The sequence below is a fragment of the Haliotis cracherodii genome, unplaced genomic scaffold (assembly GCF_022045235.1).
Source record: "Haliotis cracherodii isolate W230 unplaced genomic scaffold, xgHalCrac1.p SCAF_1, whole genome shotgun sequence".
NCBI lineage: Eukaryota > Metazoa > Mollusca > Gastropoda > Lepetellida > Haliotidae > Haliotis > Haliotis cracherodii.
In genome coordinates this window covers 6,235,432-6,258,192 of record NW_027266264.1, presented here as the reverse complement: position 1 = coordinate 6,258,192, position 22,761 = coordinate 6,235,432, and the positions used below count along the sequence as shown (strand labels likewise).

The 22,761-nt window shown below is 40.2% G+C and overlaps 1 protein-coding gene across 1 annotated transcript; it reads right to left on the bottom strand.

Moving 5' to 3' along the window:
* Nucleotides 1–2,408: 2,408 nt before the first annotated feature.
* Nucleotides 2,409–20,895, bottom strand: LOC139471795 (fructose-1,6-bisphosphatase 1-like). The gene is made up of 7 exons (XM_071254290.1): nucleotides 20,626–20,895; nucleotides 12,182–12,344; nucleotides 10,301–10,393; nucleotides 9,180–9,320; nucleotides 7,858–7,995; nucleotides 6,252–6,368; nucleotides 2,409–4,861 (listed from the first exon to the last, which is right to left on the bottom strand). The coding sequence occupies exons 1-7, from the start codon at nucleotides 20,799–20,801 to the stop codon at nucleotides 4,673–4,675; spliced, it is 1,017 nt and encodes a 338-aa protein (XP_071110391.1). The 5' UTR covers nucleotides 20,802–20,895; the 3' UTR covers nucleotides 2,409–4,672.
* Nucleotides 20,896–22,761: the final 1,866 nt, after the last annotated feature.

Sequence of the window (22,761 nt, the reverse complement as noted above, 5' to 3'; positions counted from 1 at the left end):
GATTGTCTGGTCCAGACTCGATTATTTTTCAGACCGCCATCATATAGCTGGAATATTGCTGAGTGCGGCATTAAACAACAAACAAACAAATCTACAATCATGCTCATGTAACTTCTGCCAAGGCTTACATCACTGCTGCTTTTATCCCTGTACATGGTGTTCACCTTTCTCCATCACAAAAGTTTGCTTTTACGGTCGCTCTCGCTTTCACTTCCGCGTTGTCATTCGAGTCTTCGCTACGTTTTACTTGCCATCTGTATACGCTCCCATCATGCCATCAAAGCACAAGGCAGCACTCAATCATGGTTTGGTGCCTGGCAGAGTTAAATCTGCTCATTCAAGCGTGCCCCAGGCAAGCCAACCCATTGTTCCAACAATTTATATATTAAGATTACCGTAGGTCAATGTCGCCCACTATAATGAGACAGACAAGATCACCTCAATATATACTTCTCAAAACAAGCTTACGAACACCCATATTTGGAAGGCCATGTGTCACAATACCCACCAGCCAGGCAAATTAAATATAGTATGAAAAGAAATCGGGTGTTCTTTCACTTCTTTTGAGAAGTATACACTTATGTAGTCCTTAATAGATGGTGCCAGGATAAATGAAACTTTGCCTCACAAATGGCATCTGTGAGGGGGGTTGAAACTCCAAATATGAGTCGTGATTCAAAGGTTGACTGTCATTGTTTTTCATTGCATAATGTGACAGTCCAATTCATAGTGTGGGTTGGGTGCCGACACTTTTCAGCATTGTTGCAATGATGTTGTTTGTCTGTTTACTACTCTTTTGTAGCATCTCCAACAATGAATCAAACCATTATTTTTTTAATATCCCAAAACGTGGGTGGTGCTTAATTCATACTTAAGTGTATATCTTCCTAAAGTATCAGCTTTCTTGGCCTTGTGTCAGAAATTCTAATTAAACTTAAATTTCAATCTAATGCCACAAACGTAAATCCTAATTCTTAATGTAGTGTCACATATCACATGAATCTCATATTCCCGGGCTTATGGCATTTGACTGTTTTAGCTCCCCCATCCACTTTCTTTAAAAAAAGACTTACTTATTTCAATGCCATTAATAAATCGGATTCCTACTAGTTTCATCCCCAGTGTGCCATTGCAGAAACAAACAATAAAAGGCTGGACACTTTAAGCAAACAACACAGGTCATAATCTCACATGGACCTGGTGAGCTAACAGTTCCGTTCCATCCAGTTTCAGCACTTCACTATTCTACATGTTGTTAATGTACCAGTATCTACCATCAGGATGCACGGACCAATCTGGACACGACAATGGGTAGAACCAGTCTGCCACCATGTCATTAAAATAACATCTCATATTTAGCTGGTTGGTATAAATGACATTGTCATACCTCCATGTCGTGATCTTGATAAAATACTCTGTAACCCACCTTGCAGTGTAATAAATTTCTCAGCAGGGGAATAAATCCCTTATAAACCACTTCAAAGCAAAAAGCTGCAGGCTTTTTCTGAGTCAATAGAAGTCACGTGACATAGCACAAGTTAAACTCCGCTCAATCAAACTGCGGTATTCTATCAATTTTGAATTTCTTGAGTTCTTTTACAAGGTCACATTAAAACATGTTGGTAAGATAAATTTGTTGCGGGAGGATCACACCCACACCAGGCAACGCCCACACCGGGACACACACACACACCATGCCACACCCACCCACACCAGGCCACTCACACCCACACCAAGCCACACACACCCACACCAGGCCACTCACACCCACACCAAGCCACACACACCCACACCAGGCCACACCAAGCCATCCACACCAGGCCACACACACCCACACCAACACACACCAGGCCACTCACACCCACACCAGGCCACACACACACCAGGCCACATACACCCACACCAGGCCACACACACACCAGGCCACTCACACCCACACCAGGCCACACACACACACACACCAGGCCACTCACACCCACACCAGGCCACACCCACACCCACACCAGGCCACACACACCCACACCAGGCCACTCACACCCACACCAGGCCACACACACCTACACCAGGCCACACCCACCCACACCAGGCCACACACACACCCACACCAGGCCACTCACACCCACACCAGGCCACTCACACCCACACCAGGCCACTCACACCCATACCAGGCCACACACACCCACACCAGGCCACACCCACACCCACACCAGGCCACACACACCCACACCAAGCCACACACACCCACACCAGGCCACACCCACCAAGCCCTTTAATGTTTTTACTTTCATTAAACCTGCTCTGGCTGTTTCAGGCTGAATTAAACTAAATATGATTTTTGCTGGTATGATGTTAATCATCATAACATCCTCTCCCTTATTGAATATACATGATGCAGACACAAGACACAATAAGCAATATATATGTTTATTTGAACAATGTATTTAAATCATAAGAAAATTAACCATAAGGTTGCCCTCATATTTTTATTATCCCACACGTTTTCACATTCACTGAACCCTCCGTGATACGTGCATTAACATAGTGAAATAATTGCAGTAAACAAGTCAATGGACTGGAAACATCAAAGCAGGGCCATTTGACCTTCTTGACCTTATCTTGATATTGGCAATTTCACCTTTGTCGGTATTTATCTCTAAATCAGATCTTCAAAATTCAATGATGTCTTTTTTTGATCACATGATAATGGAAAAATATAGTGTCTGCTTTTGAATCATGAGGGTCCACAGGGTGTACACACTGACACTCAATTGAATAATTCAGATAGCCCCCATGATTGATGAAATAATTTCACCCAACCTTTTCGACAGACCAGTGAACACTCAGAGTAATAAACAAACTTTCTGAACTATGAAAATGCAATTACTGACTAAAAGTATAGCAAACATGTACAACAAAAACAGTCAGCAATGTGAAATAACACGCAAAGGCTTATAATGTTATACAATGAGTGCAGACAGCAAGCATCTTTTCAAGTCAAAATATACTAAACAAAAAAAGTTAGAGATCATGAATATTTTTTTTGATATTGTACTTTAGTGAAGACTGACACGGTTCCATAAAAATATCATATTCATGAACCCAAACGTTTTTTGTTCGGTATACATGAATGGATGTGAGTGTTTTCATTCTCTGATGTATTAACATGGATGACTAAGCAGTTTGGAAGGATGTCAGTTTACTGAGGATGTCAATACTATGTGGCAATGGATTTCTCAAGATACAACACCAACAATCACAGTCAGACATGGACACAACGGACTGATTGGTCAGTTCTTCCTATAGGTATCACAGAAGTCCCTTGGACTGAAATGAGGAAGACTGAATTGTCACCGAAGTATCATCTCTCCCCATCATCAATGAACACAGTAATCACTCTAAACAACTTATTATGCAGTCTGAGGTTATCTAGACTCTGTATTATGACATGACTGCTCATCTTATATGTGCCCAGCTGACAGCATTGAGGCTGCAGTCTGAGCCAAAACATTGTCCACTTGCCCTCATGGGTCTCAGCATCATACGTACATTGTAGTTTTATCATATGGACTAGTGGCCAGAGTTGCAGACTGAGACTGTTATGGTTATATCCGCCCAGGGACAAGTTCAACAAAGTATCTCTCACTGCCAACTAGCCGTTCATGACAAGGTTCAAAGACTGCTTTGTTGAAAAGGTCCCTGGTTCACATATGCAGTAACAAGATGATATACATTGTCAGTATTTCCTGGCCTTGTACAAACAACAGTATTTCAATGTCTTGCATAGAAAACATTCCTCAATGATGAAGACATTTATTACCTACGAGGGCAAACATATCGGGGTCATAAAAATCATATGTGCCCTAGGGTCATATCACGTCATGAGACAACAGTGTATTGTTTCCGTCATCCGAACGGCATTGTTGACGTCATTCAAACCTTATTGTGGCGTAAGGTCGGAATAATGTCACACTAGAAAAGATGTCATAGCTGAAGATTATTGGCGTCATAGGTAAACATTCGTCTCTGTATTTAGACATCTTCTTCAGTAATAAATAGAACATTATATTCATGTTCCTGGCATACTATGTTTACAACAAAGCCTAAATTCGGGTATTTAGACACTCGTGTCGTAAACATAGTATGACATGAACACATATATAATATCCTCTATGTATGCAGGACAGTGGAGCTCTGACGACTTACGACGCAGCAATGTGCATCCAGGATAAACAAATGTACAGAATGGAAGCAGTAAAGAAAAATACTGTGTCAAAAGAGACACAATAATATTTTTTGTATCAAATTCTTGACAAAAAACATAAATGTTCAGTAATCAAAATATTTATCAAGGACCCTTGAAATTAGTTATGGGATCCCTAGCTCTGTAAGTCAAGGTAAAATCCTGAATATATGGACAGCTGATCACTAATTGTGGTCTGCAGTGTTTTCAGTCTAGAGGTTAGTGAGGGCAAATGCCTTAACAAATGAACTTGCGAAATTCCTGAAATATAGGTGCATATATATAATAAGTGTAGTGAACAACACAAAAGAATATGTAACTGTTCCAAAGCAAACTTTTGACATCTTGAATACTCAGATACCCTTCACCTTTCATTCAATATGGTGTGTCAGGATCAGTCGTACATGGGGATGACAATGAATATATAACTGATTATTTGGCGTGCTTCTTAAACATGTTGATGACGTCTTGTACATCTTCCTTGGACCCCAGGTAGATGGGACTACGCTCATGGATTTCCTTGGGCTGGATCTCGAGAATTCTTTGTCTCCCGTCTGTAGCCATTCCACCAGCTTGCTCCATGATGAAGGCCATTGGGTTACACTCGTACAGCAGACGTAACTGAAACAGCCAATCACATGCTAGCATCCTGGCAGAGTGAGTGAGTGAGTATGGTTTTACACTGCTTTTAGCAAAACTAGACACCAGAATTGGGCTTCACATATTGTACTCATGTCAGGAATCGAACCCAGGACTTCGGTGTGCATCCTGGCAGAGGAGTCATTAGCTCCAAAGTATAAAGTGAGACAGTCGGGTGCAACACTGCTTTGAACAGTGTTTCAGTATATCACTAGACCGTCTCCATGGTCTAGTGGTAGAGCGTCTGCTTGGAGAGCCGAAGGTCCAGGGTTCGATCCCCGGCCACGTCATACCAAAAGTTGATAAAAGATGGTACTTGTTGTTACCCTGTCTGGCGCTCGTCATAAAAGGTAAAACAAGGGCTGGTCGGCTCAGAGTCAGTATACTGTGTCTGAGTAGGGTATTCATGTTAAACTGCGGCATGGTATCACAGTGAGCTGAAATGGGCTTCACACATTGTACCCATGCAAGGAATCGAATCCAGGCCTTCTGCACGGAGAACAAATACTTTGACCTCTCGACCACCCCACAGTATACATAACCATGATAACATATCTATAGCATAACTATCATCGAATGATCACTCCAAACAGCAGTTGAAGATTTCACATTCTCTTCAAAGTTGAAACGCTCAGAAAATAATTATTTATGACCCACATTATGGTTGAGATATATGCGAGTTCAAAATATAGCATATGTAACAATGATTAAACAAACCTACAGTATTGCTGCTGTTATGCAGACACTGTGTGTAAGGACTAGTGTTACATAACCTGTGATAGACTTTGTACTGCCTTCTCACTAACACACACGAAATAAAAAAATCATTACACTGTTTTTGTAAAGTCAAAGACGTAGATAGGATAATCAGCCTGCTCCGAATTTCTTCACTGATGTAAGACGCGCTTATTGCTACAAGGGTTCATGTCAAATGTACATGTCTTTCTAGTGGAGTAAAATTCTGATACATGCTGTTATCCGGAAGTTTGGGTAACTCTGGTAAAATCAATATGACTCGATAAACTAGGCATTGCTTCAGGGCCAGATGGCCAAAGGTTGACCACTCTCTTCTCATGACAGGAGGTTGTTCACATATGCTGTTGATTTACCTGGCCTACCTACGCAGTGCACATCTCGAAGGCTATCACTATAGGTTTTCAATCATATCTTTATACATCTCTGGTAAAATCAATATGACAAAGATACTTGTGTCATTATCTCTCAGTATAGTATAAATCTGCATTTTAGGAGCATTCAGATCAAATCTGGATAATTTCATGTTATCTAAAATAACCTGATGTTCATCGGCCTCCATTTCTATCTTACATGCATGATATGGAATCTGAGGGATCTGCAAGGGAAGACAACTCACCTTTCCTCTCGGTGCCTCTGTGGTAGATGGGTACATGAATATTCCTCCATACACAAGGGTTCTGTGAACGTCTGCTACCATAGACCCGATGTATCGGCCACCATAAGGTTTGCCGGACTGTAAACACAGAGACCATCATCCAGTGAAATAACAATATGACAGACTCAACATGCTTTATTTCTTTCTTCATCAGCATTTATTAATTACCGTATTCACCATATTAAGCACCTGCTCAAAATAAGCTTCCTCCTGACCAACTTCTAGACCAATCTGTAAGCAATCTTAATAAGCACCCTGTATAAGATAGACCATGACTTGCCATTCCCTTTCTAGTGCATATTACAGGTTTATTAGCTGCACAGGAGGGGCCAGGTGTATAATTGTCAAGAAACTATAATAGAAATAGTTTTATTTTTATCCATATTTTGAAGAAAGTTTGTTCACTAACACTCAATCTCTGAAAACAAATTTAACTTGTGTATGCTTTTAATAAGCGCTCCCCTTTGTCAATCGTCACGCTGAAGACCCGGGTTCGATTCCCGACATGGGTACAATGTGTGAAGCCCATTTCTGGTGTCCCCCGCCGTGATATTGCTGGAATATTGCTAAAAGCGGCGTAAAACCATACTCACTCACTCACTCACCCCTTTGTCAAGTTTCTGAACACTTATTACAGTGAATACAGTACTTGGTTTACAGAAATTAATAAAAAAAAAACACTTACATTATTCTGTGTTTTAGCAAATGATATGAAAAATACAAATTTAATGTTGCATTTTTGTGGATGGTTGGGTGAGAGTGATTGCAGTGATATTTAGCAATATTTCAGCAATATTCCAGCCATATCATAACGGGGACACTGCTTACTGTAAACGAGTACAGGCACACATCGATAACTCAAACATTAATGTGTTACAATGTTAGAATGCAATAAAATTAAAGTTTCACCACCTATCAGTACAAGGCCTATTTCATCATATAGTGGGGCGGTCGGGTAGCCTAGTGGTTAAAGCGTTCGCTCGTCACGCCGAAGACCCGGGTTCGATTCCCGATATGGGTACAATGTGTGAAGCCCATTTCTGGTGACCCCCGCCGTGATATTGCTGGAATATTTCTAAAAGCGGCGTAAAACCAAACTCACTCACTCATCATATAGTTTCGCCACCTATCAGTACATGGTCTACTTCATCATATTGTTTCACCACCTATCAGTACATGGTCTACTTCATCATATTGTTTCGCCACCTATCAGTACATGGCCTACTTCATCATATTGTTTCACCACCTATCAGTACATGGTCTACTTCATCATATTGTTTCGCCACCTATCAGTACATGGCCTACTTCATCATATTGTTTCGCCACCTATCAGTACATGGCCTACTTCATCATATTGTTTCACAACCTATCAGTACATGGTCTACTTCATCATATTGTTTCACCACCTATCAGTACATGGTCTACTTCATCATATTGTTTCACCACCTATCAGTACATGGCCTACTTCATCATATTGTTTCGCCACCTATCAGTACATGGCCTACTTCATCATATTGTTTCGCCACCTATCAGTACATGGCCTACTTCATCATATAGTTTCGCCCACCTCCGGGAACTTCTTGCTCTTCACGTACTCCCGTGTCGGTTCATCCCAAAACTTCTCATAACCCTCATTGAGGGAGTAAATCTTGCCACGGGGTTTACACTTGATGTTCTTCTCTGTCAACAGGAACTCTCCAATTGCCTGAAATACAGTTCAAGTAAAGCAATGAACCTGTATGATGTACAGATAATGTTACTTTGAAACGAGATATAGCTTGTACATGGTCATCTTCCCGAGGCAAGGGAGTTAACTGACAATATAAGTCCAGTTCCACCCTTGGCGATCTAGGCTGGAACTCCGGAGTTATGTTTTGGCTGGACTAACGAGTCTATGCATAGTCCAATCAAAATGGTGGAACGAATTAGACATTCGGCTAAAAAAATATGGATTTCAACGTGCAGACTTTGTTTGACTGCAGGATTTGCAAAGCATGTGTACCGCTCACTAGGCGTCTACAGATATTTTCAAAATCATGTTCTTAATCAATGTGTTCAAATGATTTGATGGACTTCACAAGGTAAGACCCGTTTTATTACAATACAGATTTTGATTACCGATCAGATTGTCTTGACAGGGCGCCCACCATTTTGTTTTAAGCAATATAAGTGATATGAGAGGTAGAATCGGATTAATCAATAGGAGAGACATAGAAGGAACATAACTCGTAATAGCCACTGGTGGTGCTACGATCGAGCCTGAAAATTCCAGCCTAGTTCGGCAAGGGTGCAAACTGGACTTTCATAGTCAGTTGCTTTGGGAAGATGGTACATGGTACATGTTGACATCAAAACCTTGTTGCCCCAGACTAAACCAGGTTGCACTCATGATGCTACCTATTAACTAGAGATGTACATCATTAAGAAAAAAATCCCAGAACATTATCATTGATATTCTGAAATGTCCAGTACGCGGACATGATCTCTTTGAATGGAATCACTTATATATCCCACACATTCTCTTGCTTTCTTGTCATTATCATGAGATTGACCTGATAAGATTCATTTGATGACGTCAAGCCGTCAAGGACAATGTCAAATGACACATAACGCGGGGAATAGTGATGTAGTATGGTAAATGATGTGCACTGATTTCAAAGATTGAAGTGTGGAATACTTTCTTAGTAAGTCAGTCAGTCAGTCACAAATTTGTAAAATTTTGATATGCACATTTTTCAATATCAGGTTGCACTAGTGCATGTTTTATATTGTTATATCAAGCCCTGCTTTGTTTCCACTAGAATAATGGATACATAACTATTAATTGAGCTTTCAACGGAATGATACTACTGTGGTGGTAGCAGTTAACCATGCAGTGTTCTAACTCACGGGATCATACATGAAGCCATTGACCCCATCTCCTGTAGACAAGACCACCATGGTGGCGCTGCCGTACAAGGCGTATCCTGCCGCCACGACCTCCGTCCCCGGCTTCAAGGCATCTTTCACTGTTGCCGGTCCATCTCCATTCTGAAACAACACGACCCAGCAATCTGAATCACACGTTCCAGAAACAACATGACCCAGCAATCTGAATCACACGTTCCAGAAACAACATGACCCAGCAATCTGAATCACACGTTCCAGAAACAACATGACCCAGCAATCTGAATCACGTTCCAGAAACAACATGACCCAGCAATCTGAATCACACGTTCCAGAAACAACATGACCCAGCAATCTGAATCACACGTTCCAGAAACAACATGACCCAGCAATCTGAATCACACGTTCCAGAAACAACACGACCCAGCATCTGAATCACACGTTCCAGAAACAACATGACCCAGCAATCTGAATCACACGTTCCGGAAACAACATGACCCAGCAATCTGAATCACACGTTCCAGAAACAACATGACCCAGCAATCTGAATCACACGTTCCAGAAACAACACGACCCAGCAATCTGAATCACACGTTCCAGAAACAACATGACCCAGCAATCTGAATCACACGTTCCAGAAACAACATGACCCAGCAATCTGAATCACACGTTCCAGAAACAACATGACCCAGCAATCTGAATCACACGTTCCAGAAACAACACGACCCAGCAATCTGAATCACACGTTCAAGGGACGTTCAATGTATTAAATGAGTAACCACTACTCATGTTTACTATTTTTTAACATATTTTCTGCTATTCAAAATAAATACAAAAAGTAACAATTCATAATCTTATCTTCCATGACTATTGGGAGTAACTAAAAAAGTGAAATTTCTATGAACTGTGAAATAAATGATGGCAGTACATGCTGTGAGAGCACATTTGGTTTAATGGTGTTTAAAAGACATGTCAACGAAGTGTATCACTGCATGTCAGCTTGATCTGAGAAGGGTGGTGCACGTACAATATGTTAACCACTTTGTGAAAGCAACAAGCGTGCATTTGGCGAGTACTGACAGGCCAAGGATCATAATCAGGGGTAGTCTGCGCTGAGAACCCACCTTCCTGTATATACCGAAGATGGAACCGATGGAGACAAGGCAGTCAATGTTGGAGGAACCATCCAGAGGGTCAAAGCACACGATGTACTTTCCCTGGAATAAAAATAATTAGACAAACATATAGTCTCTGAAATGAACATATCGTACAGAAAAAACAGTTGCTCAGTTATCTTAATAAAAATATAATAAAGGGAGCCCAGTGATTCTCTTCATTTTCAGACTTGCCAAACATTATAGACTTGCATGGGCTGTAGTTGATATATTTGTATCAGGGTCTGTAAGACAGACTATAAAAATAATGAACTACACAGATTCACGAGTGCCAAGTAGATACTAACATGTCCTAAGTCTGCATAATAACATTTAGTATAACATGAGAAGGATTAATACCAATTGCTTGACATTCATCATTAAAACACGTCTCATCACTTACTTATTGTGCGACACTGTTATCATGTTGATAGACTTCTCTGGGTTAGTGCCTATAGTGTAATGTGTCAGATAATCTCCTTACAGACCCCACAAAATATATTAATAAAACATTCTCCCGTATTTCATCCTCTTCCCAGCTCTACCTGCCTATACTCATCCCCCTCCCAGCACTCCATCCTATACTCATCCCCTTCCCAGCTCTACCATCCTATACTCATCCCCTTCCGTGCTCTACCATCCTATACTCATCCCCTTCCGTGCTCTACCATCCTATACTCATCCCCTTCCGTGCTCTACCATCCTATACTCATCCTCTTCTCATCTCTACCACCCTATACCCATCCTCTTCCCAGAATTGCAGGGAACCTATCCTAATTTGGAATCTTCCTGGGGTGTTTCATCAGAGCAATAGGATTGATATTTTATTAGTTTTTCTTTATAATCTTTTTAAAAATATGACAATTGGTAATATTAAGAATATTCTACTCGACAGCTCACATTGACATGTTTGTGTAACTGCAAAACACACACTGGACATTTGGGACAGTAAGTGGTGCTGAACAATTTTTCCAGCTGTTTAATATAGGAGATTCAAAAGAATCATGGTCATGACTACAATTATCTACATACAGCATTATTCCAGGGCAAAGGATAGGTAGTACTGGCAACAGTGATGACATGCAAATCCTATTAAAATTCGCAATGAGACACCAAGTGCATGCATTGCTTATACTGACAGTCTGAATACTGATCACTTATTTCTGCATGACCTGAAAAGCTCCAAGTCAGATGTTGACAGGAAGACCAGCAAGAGTAGACAAACTCTGTCCGGAGGACAATTACAACATTTATCAGGGTGTGTATTCTAAAAATAGTACCAAACTGACTAGTGGAAACATCGACAGTCTCCTCTTCACCTTCAATAGCATGGAAGAGTGAACATTTTTAGAACACTTGGAATATAAAGACCGCCTCCGTGGTCTAGTGGTAGAGCATCCGCCTAGAGCGAGGAAGGTCCGGGGTTTGATCCCCGGCCACATCATACCAAAAGACGTTAAAAGATGGTACTTGTAGTTCCCCTGCCTGGCGCTCAGGATTAAGGGCTAAAACTAGGATTCAGTCACCATGGTTTCCAGGTGTATGCATTGATTTCTCCCAAAATCTTGATTTGATGCTTGCACCAGATCGTGATACGTTAAATGATTAAAATGATTAAGGACCTGGAAAACTATCCATTTTGTAGTGTGTTCCAGTACTAACCTACAGTATTACTTCATTGTGTTCTATATCTTGTTACCAAATTCCTCCAGGAGAAGTGTCATTCATTAGCAAATCTCCACCAGAAACATGTCAAAATAGTCACCAAACTACTGCCTGCCAATTACTTGTCCCGAGAACAGCGGAGGTGAAGTTGTGTGGTTTTTGGTAGTATCTGTCACAAAGGCCTACCTGTTTTTCAGTTTCCACTTCAACAACTGTTTCATTTTCCTCGGTGACGAGGAGGCAGGTCGTGTAGGACGACTTGAGCATGTTGATGAACAAATCATTGGACAACACGTCCAACTTCTTCACCTGGTCACCCGTGGCATTGGCTGTCCCCGAGATGCCATACCTGGAATCAATGTTATATATCAGTTGCTTTGCCTCAGTACCCTCTCTAAACACACTGACTGTCCCCGAGATGCCATACCTGGAAACAATGTTATATATCAGTTGCTTTGCCTCAAGTACCCTCTCTAAACACACTGACTGTCCCCGAGATGCCATACCTGGAAACAATGTTATATATCAGTTGCTTTGCCTCGAGTACCCTCTCTAAACACACTGACTGTTCCCAAGATGCCATACCTGGAAACAATGTTATATATCAGTTGCTTTGCCTCAGTACCCTCTCTAAACACACTGACTGTCCCCGAGATGCCATACCTGGAAACAATGTTATATATCAGTTGCTTTGCCTCAGTACCCTCTCTAAACACACTGACTGTCCCCGAGATGCCATACCTGGAAACAATGTTATATATCAGTTGCTTTGCCTCAAGTACCCTCTCTAAACACACTGACTGTCCCCTAGATGCCATACCTGGAAACAATGTTATATATCCGTTGCTTTGCCTCGAGTACCCTCTCTAAACACACTGACTGTTCCCGAGATGCCATACCTGGAAACAATGTTATACATCAGTTGCTTTGCCTCGAGTACCCTCTCTAAACACACTGACTGTTCCCGAGATGCCATACCTGGAAACAATGTTATACATCAGTTGCTTTGCCTCGAGTACCCTCTCTAAACACACTGACTGTTCCCGAGATGCCATACCTGGAAACAATGTTATATATCAGTTGCTTTGCCTCAAGTACCCTCTCTAAACACACTGACTGTCCCCGAGATGCCATACCTGGAAACAATGTTATATATCAGTTACTTTGCCTCGAGTACCCTCTCTAAACACACTGACTGTCCCCTAGATGCCATACCTGGAAACAATGTTATATATCAGTTACTTTGCCTCGAGTACCCTCTCTAAACACACTGACTGTCCCCGAGATGCCATACCTGGAAACAATGTTATACATCCGTTGCTTTGCCTCAAGTACCCTCTCTAAACACACTGACTGTCCCCGAGATGCCATACCTGGAAACAATGTTATACATCAGTTGCTTTGCCTCGAGTACCCTCTCTTAACACGAGATGCTATTCCTGGATGATTTGCAGTTCAAATTTGCCTACCAGTATCTGGTGATGTTTCATTCAAATCACAGATTCCCCCTGACATATGTTGGTGTACCTGCATTATTGCCATGCAGTGTTTGGTCTTGGGCATATCTAGAGATATTAGGCTGCAGGGAATGAGGGGTTCCTCTAGTAGGAGCTTTTTCGCAAAGGCCTAACTGTTCAGGAAATATAATTAACAGTTTTTTTTATTAAAAGTACTTTACTCAAAGTAAGGATAAGACATATGGATGAACAACTTCCTTATTACAGTAGGAGGTATAGGTTCTATAGCTAACACTGTTATCAAGCACTTATCCTTACTCCAAATTCTCAGCGCTTTTTAAAGAAACTTATTGCAAAATCAGCTCAATACAGTCAACTCTTGAAGTCCCAAATCAAGTGATTGATCCAATAGTATCTATGATCCAGTTTGTCACTAAATAAAGCACATCAATACACATGATACACAGCCACAGTGTGAAACTACAACTACTATATGCTTTGAAACAAGTGCAATAATTAATAATCCAAATTTAAATACGACAAACATTTAAAATAAACATGTAAATGTCTCTACTTTGTGTCAGCCATGGGGTCCTGTAATTCTACAACATGTACAATAGTCACTTTGAAAAATTTAAATAAGTTGGATTTCTAACTGTTTGATTGACATTTTAGAAGTTGGTGAGTAAGTAAGAAAACGTACAACTTTATGGATAACAACTTCTGGTTTAGTGCATATGGCGACATCTGATGTAGATTCTCACACCGTTACCAAGCTGCAGTGACAACAACCAAGTGAAGAGAGGTATATACAGGACATGTTGAGATAAGCAGCAGATTAACATTGACAACAACAGGTAATTAACTGACTAATTTTTCCCCGGATACATTAAGTCAATTCCTGGAAGAAAAAAGTCATAACATTTGTAGAATGTATTTAGATGTCCAAGTGAGAGTGCTGAAACACATACTCCATAAATGGATTCTAAAACAAACTGTTTCAGGGCGTGGCCAAAGCTACCTCAATGGTGCAGCTGTGCATGACAAATGTTATATTGGCCGATACGTAGGCTTGATTGTGTCTATCAACTATGTCATCTGTTGCGATTATTAGCACCCATACCATGTATACAGATATGTCAGGAAGTGTTTCTGTTTCTGTAAATCCATATGAAACCATAAGAGATATACACACCTAGATTCCATGGTTAGTTATTGCAAGTTTTCATAATATTGATAACAATAAAATGTTCTTTCACAACACTGAGTTAGACACCCCTCAAATTTTGACACTAAGGACAGATCAACAGAATATAGACTTCATCTTCAGTAACTTTCTTTAAACAAACATTTTTACAATACAAACAATCTTTCTGCAGACTTTCTTCTAGACTTAAAAAGGAATTACTTTAGTATTTTTAAAATAAATGACACTTAATATTTTACTAGAATAATATACCATCTGTTGTAACACAATTTACACTGTTCATAAAATCTTAATATTACATTCCCATGTAGGTTACAAAGACAATTTTGACGTGATTCATCTTTCTATTATTGTGCAAAAGAAACTAAAATTATTGGCAGGTTTCCAACACTTTGATTTAATCATTCAAATCCATACCCATATCCAAAAAAATATTTCTAACAAATCCGACCCATGGGATTATCAAGTAAAAGCAACATATTATAACACATTCTGGGGTAGCTATGACATGGCACCAACAACACGATCATTAAGTTGGCTATACATTTCATAACAATAACGGGACAGTCGGGTAGCCTAGTGGTTAAAGCGTTCCCTCGACATGACAAAGACCCGACAGGGATACAATGCGTGAGGCATCTCAACTCATCAAGAACAGCAGCATTTCCTGCATTACTAGAAATGCTTAAAATTATAGTTGTGCCCTTTCAATATACGTGGGGTTAGATCTACGGCCGCGTCATACCGAAAGACGTTAAAAGATGGTACTTGTTGTTACCCTGCCTGACACTCGGCATTAAGGGCTAAAACAAGGACTGGTTGGCTTGGAGTCAGTATACTGTGAGTGGGGTATTCATGTTAAACTGCAGCATGGTATCTCAGTGGGCTAGCACTATGAAATTGCCGCGCTCGCACCGCTGTAGTCCTAGCTTATAATGCTTAATAAATCTTAAGAGACAAAATGTGGCCTTTTAAGATTGGTATGTTTGTTTGTTGTTTAACGCCACACTCAGCAATATTCCAGCTACATGATGGAGGTCTGTAAATAATCGAGTCTGGACCAGACAATCCAGTGATTGTGTCATGAGCATCGCTCCACGCAATCTAAGATTGGCATGATAAGTGTAGAGAGGTTTCCACCCCCAACTCAGTGTACGTGTGAAATACACAGGATATCAATATTCAGATACAGATTCTAAAATATGTCCATCACAATTCCATTTTTCAGTTGTTTTAAGTTGCCCGCCCCTTCTGTATAATTATTATCATATGAATCCAAGCAATCTTCCAAGCCTGACCACCCAATCCATTTAGTTGCCTCTTACGACAATAATAGGTTGCTGGGAACCTATATCCTTGTCCCGAATCTCCACAGCTTTAGGATAATCAGTTACATTGTTGTGAGCTGACATCCACCAGAGTCTTTCCATAATAATGTCCTATCTAGACATCATACATGACCCTGGGGACCAGAGATTGCTCTACTATCACTATCAGTAACACAATTATTTTACGTCACATAAAGGATGCAGTCAGGACCCAACAAAACCATCCACTCATACACACACTCTGGTTATCCGGTTTCAAGTCAACAAGATTTGACTGTAGCAGCCTGTAACAATGTTAGTCATCCACGACCATGCTGAATCAGCAATGTTTGATTACTTCGACCCAGAAATACATTACACTTATCATTACTGATGAATACATTATGTAAAACAAGTCTTCATCTTGGTTTGGGCATCTTGGGTAATAATCGGTGCAAGTACCCATACAATATACAGTCAAGTCTCGTTAATCCGACATCGTTGGTTGCACATGATTGTGTCGGATTAACGTGTATGTCGGATTAACTGAATTAAGTGATTTGTGATCGAAAATCGGACGTCTTCACGATAGATAATAACCGTGTGTACCTTGTAATAAAATCATTAAAACGAAATATTTATATTGTTATGTTGTTTATTCATTCATTCCTTAATTTATAATTAATTAATTAATAATTTTCCCATTTATTAATTAACGGATTAACGGATTTACGGGACTAAACAGCACTGAATCAATCGGTTCCCATCATTTGTGTCGGATAAAGCCGAATGTCGGATTAACGAGTGTCGGATTAACGAGACTTGACTGTACTGGAAAGATATCCCAGGCCTAACATGGCCATTCTGTCCCCTTCATCTCTTGATACGGACACAAACCTCTCAGGGGATTATGTAATACAAGTTAATTACATTCCAACTTGAATATGACTTGTTTCTCTCCTTGATGTACTTCAAAATATGTCTTGGGCCACAACTAACTAATTAGTTTCATAACAAAAAGATATGCGAAATGGGATCCATAATTTCTTTTTACAAATTGTTTGTAGCATCTGTGTACGCAAACTGTCAACTGAAGCATGCATGTTGGCAAGGCCATACCTATATGATGTTTTTAACAGTGTAGAGACATATTTGAGGACAATAAAATGATGTAAGGCAGGGATGAAATTTCATAATTAATTTATCATGTTCTAACCAAGTCCTTTTATTTCACTATATCAATTTTTAGTTCGAAATAGGGGAGGAGCACACTGTGATCAAGATTAATTCACTTAAATAGTGACATGCATGCATGCATGCAAGCGTGTGTCTGCTTGTACTAGTGTAAACTTATGCCATAGTGCTAGCCAACTGAGACACCATGCCACAGTTTAACACACATTATACTGAACAAGCTGAGCAGTCCTGGTTTTATCCCCTTAATGCTCAGTGCCAGGTAGGGTAATAGTTTTTAGCAATATTCCAGCAATATCATGGGGGTGGGGAGACACCAGAAATGGGCTTCATACATTGTACCCATGTCAGGAATCGAACCTGGGTCCTCGTTGGACGAGCGAACGCTGGAACCACTAGGCTACCCGACCGCCCCTAGGTAGGGTAATAAGAAGTACCATCTTTTAACATCTTTTGATAGGACTATGTTGAGATAACAATAAGTTAATGTATTAAGAAAGAGGTTTTAGAGCTTATTTCAACATTTCTTCCTATTTGATATGGTGTATCGTGATACCAGTAGTATTGTCAGTCCGTATCATGATGTGACTTGTATCGCAAGATACCAGGCAATACTCAGCTTTTCAGCAACGTATTCTGAGGACTTTTCCTAACATGAATAGCTTCAGTAAACAAAATCACTGCACAGGTCGGATCACATTATCACTGCCTGGGTCAACACAACAACCCCAAGGGAAACATACCAACCGTAGAGTCACCCGATCCCACACAAGTAGGACATTTTGACATCTACTGCATACAAACCACAAGCAATGATTCATAAAAAATCTGCATAAATGGAAGACAAATGATTCAACAGCTTTATAAAAAGGACTGCCTTGGAATTAGCATTATGTGCATTGGGGTTTCTGTGAAGATTCAGATGAATCTATAATGAGTGAGTGAGTATGGTTTTACGTCGCTTTTAGCATCATTCCAGCAATATCATGGCGGGGGACACCAGAAATTGTACCCATGTCGGGAATCTAACCCGGGTCTTCGGCGTGACGAGTGAGCGCTTTAACCACTAGGCTATCCGACCGCCCCGAATCTATACCGGTAATGAACTTAACAGCAGGCCTAAAACGATGAGATCAAAGTTCAAGGATAAATCATAGAATATTAGTGCATTACTTCTGTGACCAATATATACCCATGTGCAGAACTATCTAATTTGTATTCTAACTTATATTATCATAATAAACGAACGCTCTTTGAATGCACAAGTACTTGGAACCTCGTTTGTTGTCATCAGTAACTTACCCGGTCGGGGAAAATATTGGAATTTGTTTATGTTATTGTGTTATTGTCTCTGAGGTAATATATAATTAGTATCTGCACTGACTGCTTGAAATAAAAGTGAAAAAAATCCAGAATCATGAGAAATCTTTGTCTGTTGTAACATTCTGCTCCCTGTTATAATATCATAAGCATGTGTCAATGAAGCACTGGAGATGGAGAGCATATCCTGCCCCACTGGTTGCACTCATCACAAACACATACAAAGGCAAGTCAAGTGTTCACCTTAACAAACATTGTACAATTAAAAACAGAAAGTTGTGTCAGACATTTCGGTTACTGATGCATCCAATTACACTTTTTCAGTCACATCATTGAGGTCTATAAATAAGCAAGTCCGGACCGTCTGGTGAGCCAGGATAAGTTGAGTTGTGACCTGACAATTAACCCCTCGTGACTATGTATGGAGTTCCTCCACTGGCGCGTACCATACTGTAAAGAAAGGGGTAGTGGGTAGTCCACGACAAGTAGTACAGACATTATGTGTGTGTCCTTTCTCAGCTGACAATGACCTCTAGTGGCAAGTTCAATAGTACATAATAGTACGTGCTGATGACGGTGAAAACAGTGACAGTAAAATTACAAAATCAACAATCAATGAATTTGTTCAAATGCATGATTTACAGAGCATGTGTACTGTCAACTGGGCATCGACAGATATTTTGCAAATCTTTTCATGTTTTTAATCAAGGTGCTCAAGTGATTTGGTGCACTTCGCGAGGTATTAATAACATTAATGATATTTATTCTTGATAAAAGGGCGCCGCCATGTTGTTTGAAACACGTGCAAGAGATATGAGAGGTGGAATCTGATTGGTCAGTAGAGGGGGACATATAAGGGACATATAGCCACTGGTGGTGCTACGATCGAGCCCAGAAATTCCAGGTCTAGTTCAGCAAGGATGGAAACTGGACTTTCAAAGTCAATTAACTCCCTTGCCTCGGGAAGATGATTTGCCGCATGGACACTGTAGTGATTTAGTATGTGCCCGGTGTAAAACTTGGATGTTGTAATAAGCATGTGAATCATTAACTGCTTGACTGATATACATTAACTTGTACAGGGTTGGTACGGAGTTGTCCTCAACAAATACAAGGCTTTTTCAGTCAAATACGAGGCAAATAAATAACACAAACAAGATGCAAACTCATCCCAGATCGCAATCACATTCATTCGGTTGAACTCATGCAAACAAGGTATGCCAAATCATCTACGAGGTATAAATGACTTGTTATCATGCATCATTATTACATCTGTTATCAGACATTCACCAGCACATTTGTATTGATGAGTAGTTAGCTTGAAATGGCCTTTTAATCAAGTCATGTTTATTTTCAAGGCCTTTTGAAGACAAATGGCAATTTAAGGCCTTTTTGAAGACAAACTCTATTATTCATGCAAGCCCTGTGCGCACCCTGTTGTATGTAATAAATTTCAACAATCAGACAAAGGTATAGAGGGAATTGAATCAAATGTGCTGGGACTGACTCATGCCTAGACTAACATTTAGTCTCTGAAATCTTATATTACACAATATCCTTCTTCACTCTAAAAATAAAAAAAAATTCCCTATGCTGATTTCAGAATAGAGCTAGCTTGAGCTGGCTAGATTTGCTTTTGTATGCATTTCTAGATTAATTGACCTTGCCTATCCTTATCAATACCCGTGTAGAATGCTTAGATCCACCTGACCCCGTGGGGATACCAGGTCAATAGGTCCCCAGGAACCTCTGATGGTCGCTAGTGGAGACCAAATGGATCGGAAGATCAGTCTCTGTGACCCGACTCCATGGATCGTCACTCACAATATCGATCACAGGATTGTCTTGTCCAGACTGGATTACAGTTTACACACCGTCAAATAGAGGGTATATTGCTGAGAGCGGCGTTTACAACAAACAAACAAACGAACACCACATGCCTACACACACTAGTAACGTGTTATCACTATCAGGCAACGCAGTAGCGAGTTCACCAGTGGTTCAAAAGCCAAGGTGAAGGACATACAAGACACCATTTTGAGTTTACTTTTAGTCATAGAATAACTTCATATCAATTAAACGACAAAGGGAATTACTAAATAATTCATTCTGTATTGCTAAACGTAAGCACTGTCACACACTTACAGGTGGTGAATCCCTGCTTTCCTCACAGCTGATGAAATGGCCTTGATAGCTGTGAGAATGGCATTGATAAGTTGGGTCAGGTCGCCGGTCGCTTTAGGAAACTGTCTCTGCGATTCCAGCACAAAACGCGTCAGCGTTATGCAGTCAGTATCAATTGCACTACCTGTGGAAGACATGTTGAATTCACCCAAACTACAAGAGGTCTACCAAACTCTACTCTCCCCAACTCCGTAATGTGTGCTGTGTCACTCCGATTAGTCTGCTCGTGAACCGGTCATGTGACATGGGAACGACAATTTTATTGGATTTGAGGGACACACCTCCATGATGTGGCCTTCTCGTGCCACGTGCAGTTGTAAGATTGTAAACAAGTGCTAGGATGATGACATGAAAGATGTTTTCTGTTGCTCTTTTACTTTTAATGTTTCAAGATGGTATAAGCCTCATGGGTAATTGAGAGAGACCAAACGAGCTTCACGCCATTGACATATTACTGCAATAGTAAATTATATGAAAGTTAGCGTCAACAATAGAACAGCTATATCACGATGATACACCATTTTTGAAAGGGAGGGACCCTGATCACCCTACGTGGGTGTTTGAGTGTTGTGTGGTTGGGGAGGGGGAGGGTTGTAGTTGTATATGTCTCCCTATAAATGTAAAACTAACAATTCAATCAATAAAATCACTTTTTATGAGAAACATTCATTCAACGTGTATTGGTAGGAAACACAAACCAAAAAACAAATAATGTAAGCTATTGGCATATTTTGGCAAAGAAATCATCAAAATACAACACACCTGAACATATTATTATTTTAACTAGGAATATTCACTCATTCCCAGAACAAATTAAATATTCATATTGTTTTAAAAATACTCGTCTCCATGTGAATTGTACATAACTTTTAGATTTCAAATCAATCATTAATTTGCAAATACTGAAAGAATGAAAGCATTATTGCACAGTAAGCTGTGAGGCAAAAAGAAAATCTGCACCATACAGATCCTCATTTTGGTCATGTTATTACTAATAATTGTAGGTAACAGAAGGCACAATTTCTTTCCTTACGCAAACAATATTTTGATGTTACTTTATTTTATTATTAATTATTTTGGATTAACATTGGACATTACGGTTTGGTATTGATCTTGAGACGTTGTGAACGCCAGTGGTATTTTTATCCACCAGGCTAAACTCCAATTATAAAGTACCAAGTCAAGGGGTGATGGGTGGTTAAAGCCGAGGCTTGTCACACCCGGTTCTGTTTTCCATAAGGGTACATTGTGTAGGTGTCCCCCTCCGTGATATTACTGGAATTTCAATATTGCTGAAATCTCACACACCATTACTCACACATTCTGCAGCTGAACAGGCATGACGCCATCCGAGGGAATTCCGGGGAGAATCAGTTAACAGCACCTGCAAATGGAGGCTTATATTTACTCCAAAAATGGAAACAAAATTAATATATACAAAATACAAAATGTAATCCAAATGGAGCCCAAAACAACGCTTAATTTAGAGCTGAGGTAATCTAGACTTGCCAAATTATTGCCAAAAGACGTGATTGGATTCCTTTCTCAATTAATTCACCAGGGCCTGGGGGACAGACCATACCAAATGATAAGAGGCGAGTAAATGAGGTTCGAGTGGTTACAATGTGTGGCTTGGTTGAGTGAGGCAATCACACCCCGACAAGCATGGGCTGTTGCTAATGCTATATACCATTGGTCTGCACGACAGTTGTCAGATTATCTAATATCACTGACTTCAGTGGTAAACAACACTGACTTCCATAAAAGTGAAGGTAGCCATGTTGTCAGCAGTATGCGGTGATGATATGAAGATAAATACAGTTGTCATGAACTGTCGTTTGGTACAATCAATAGGACACGTTTATAATATATTCTCTATGTATATTAGAACCAACTGACATAATGGCATGAGCCGACCGACTGACGATGAATGCTGGATGATCTATCGTGTGAACCTGCTTGGACTGCCCACTCATAGCCAGAATAATGCTTATCACTATGTGTTAAACAATACACATTTTCACCTTCACCGTCCTCGTGTAAGAGAATACACATCTATTGTACACCAGTGGTTTTGTTGTTAAGATATATACATGG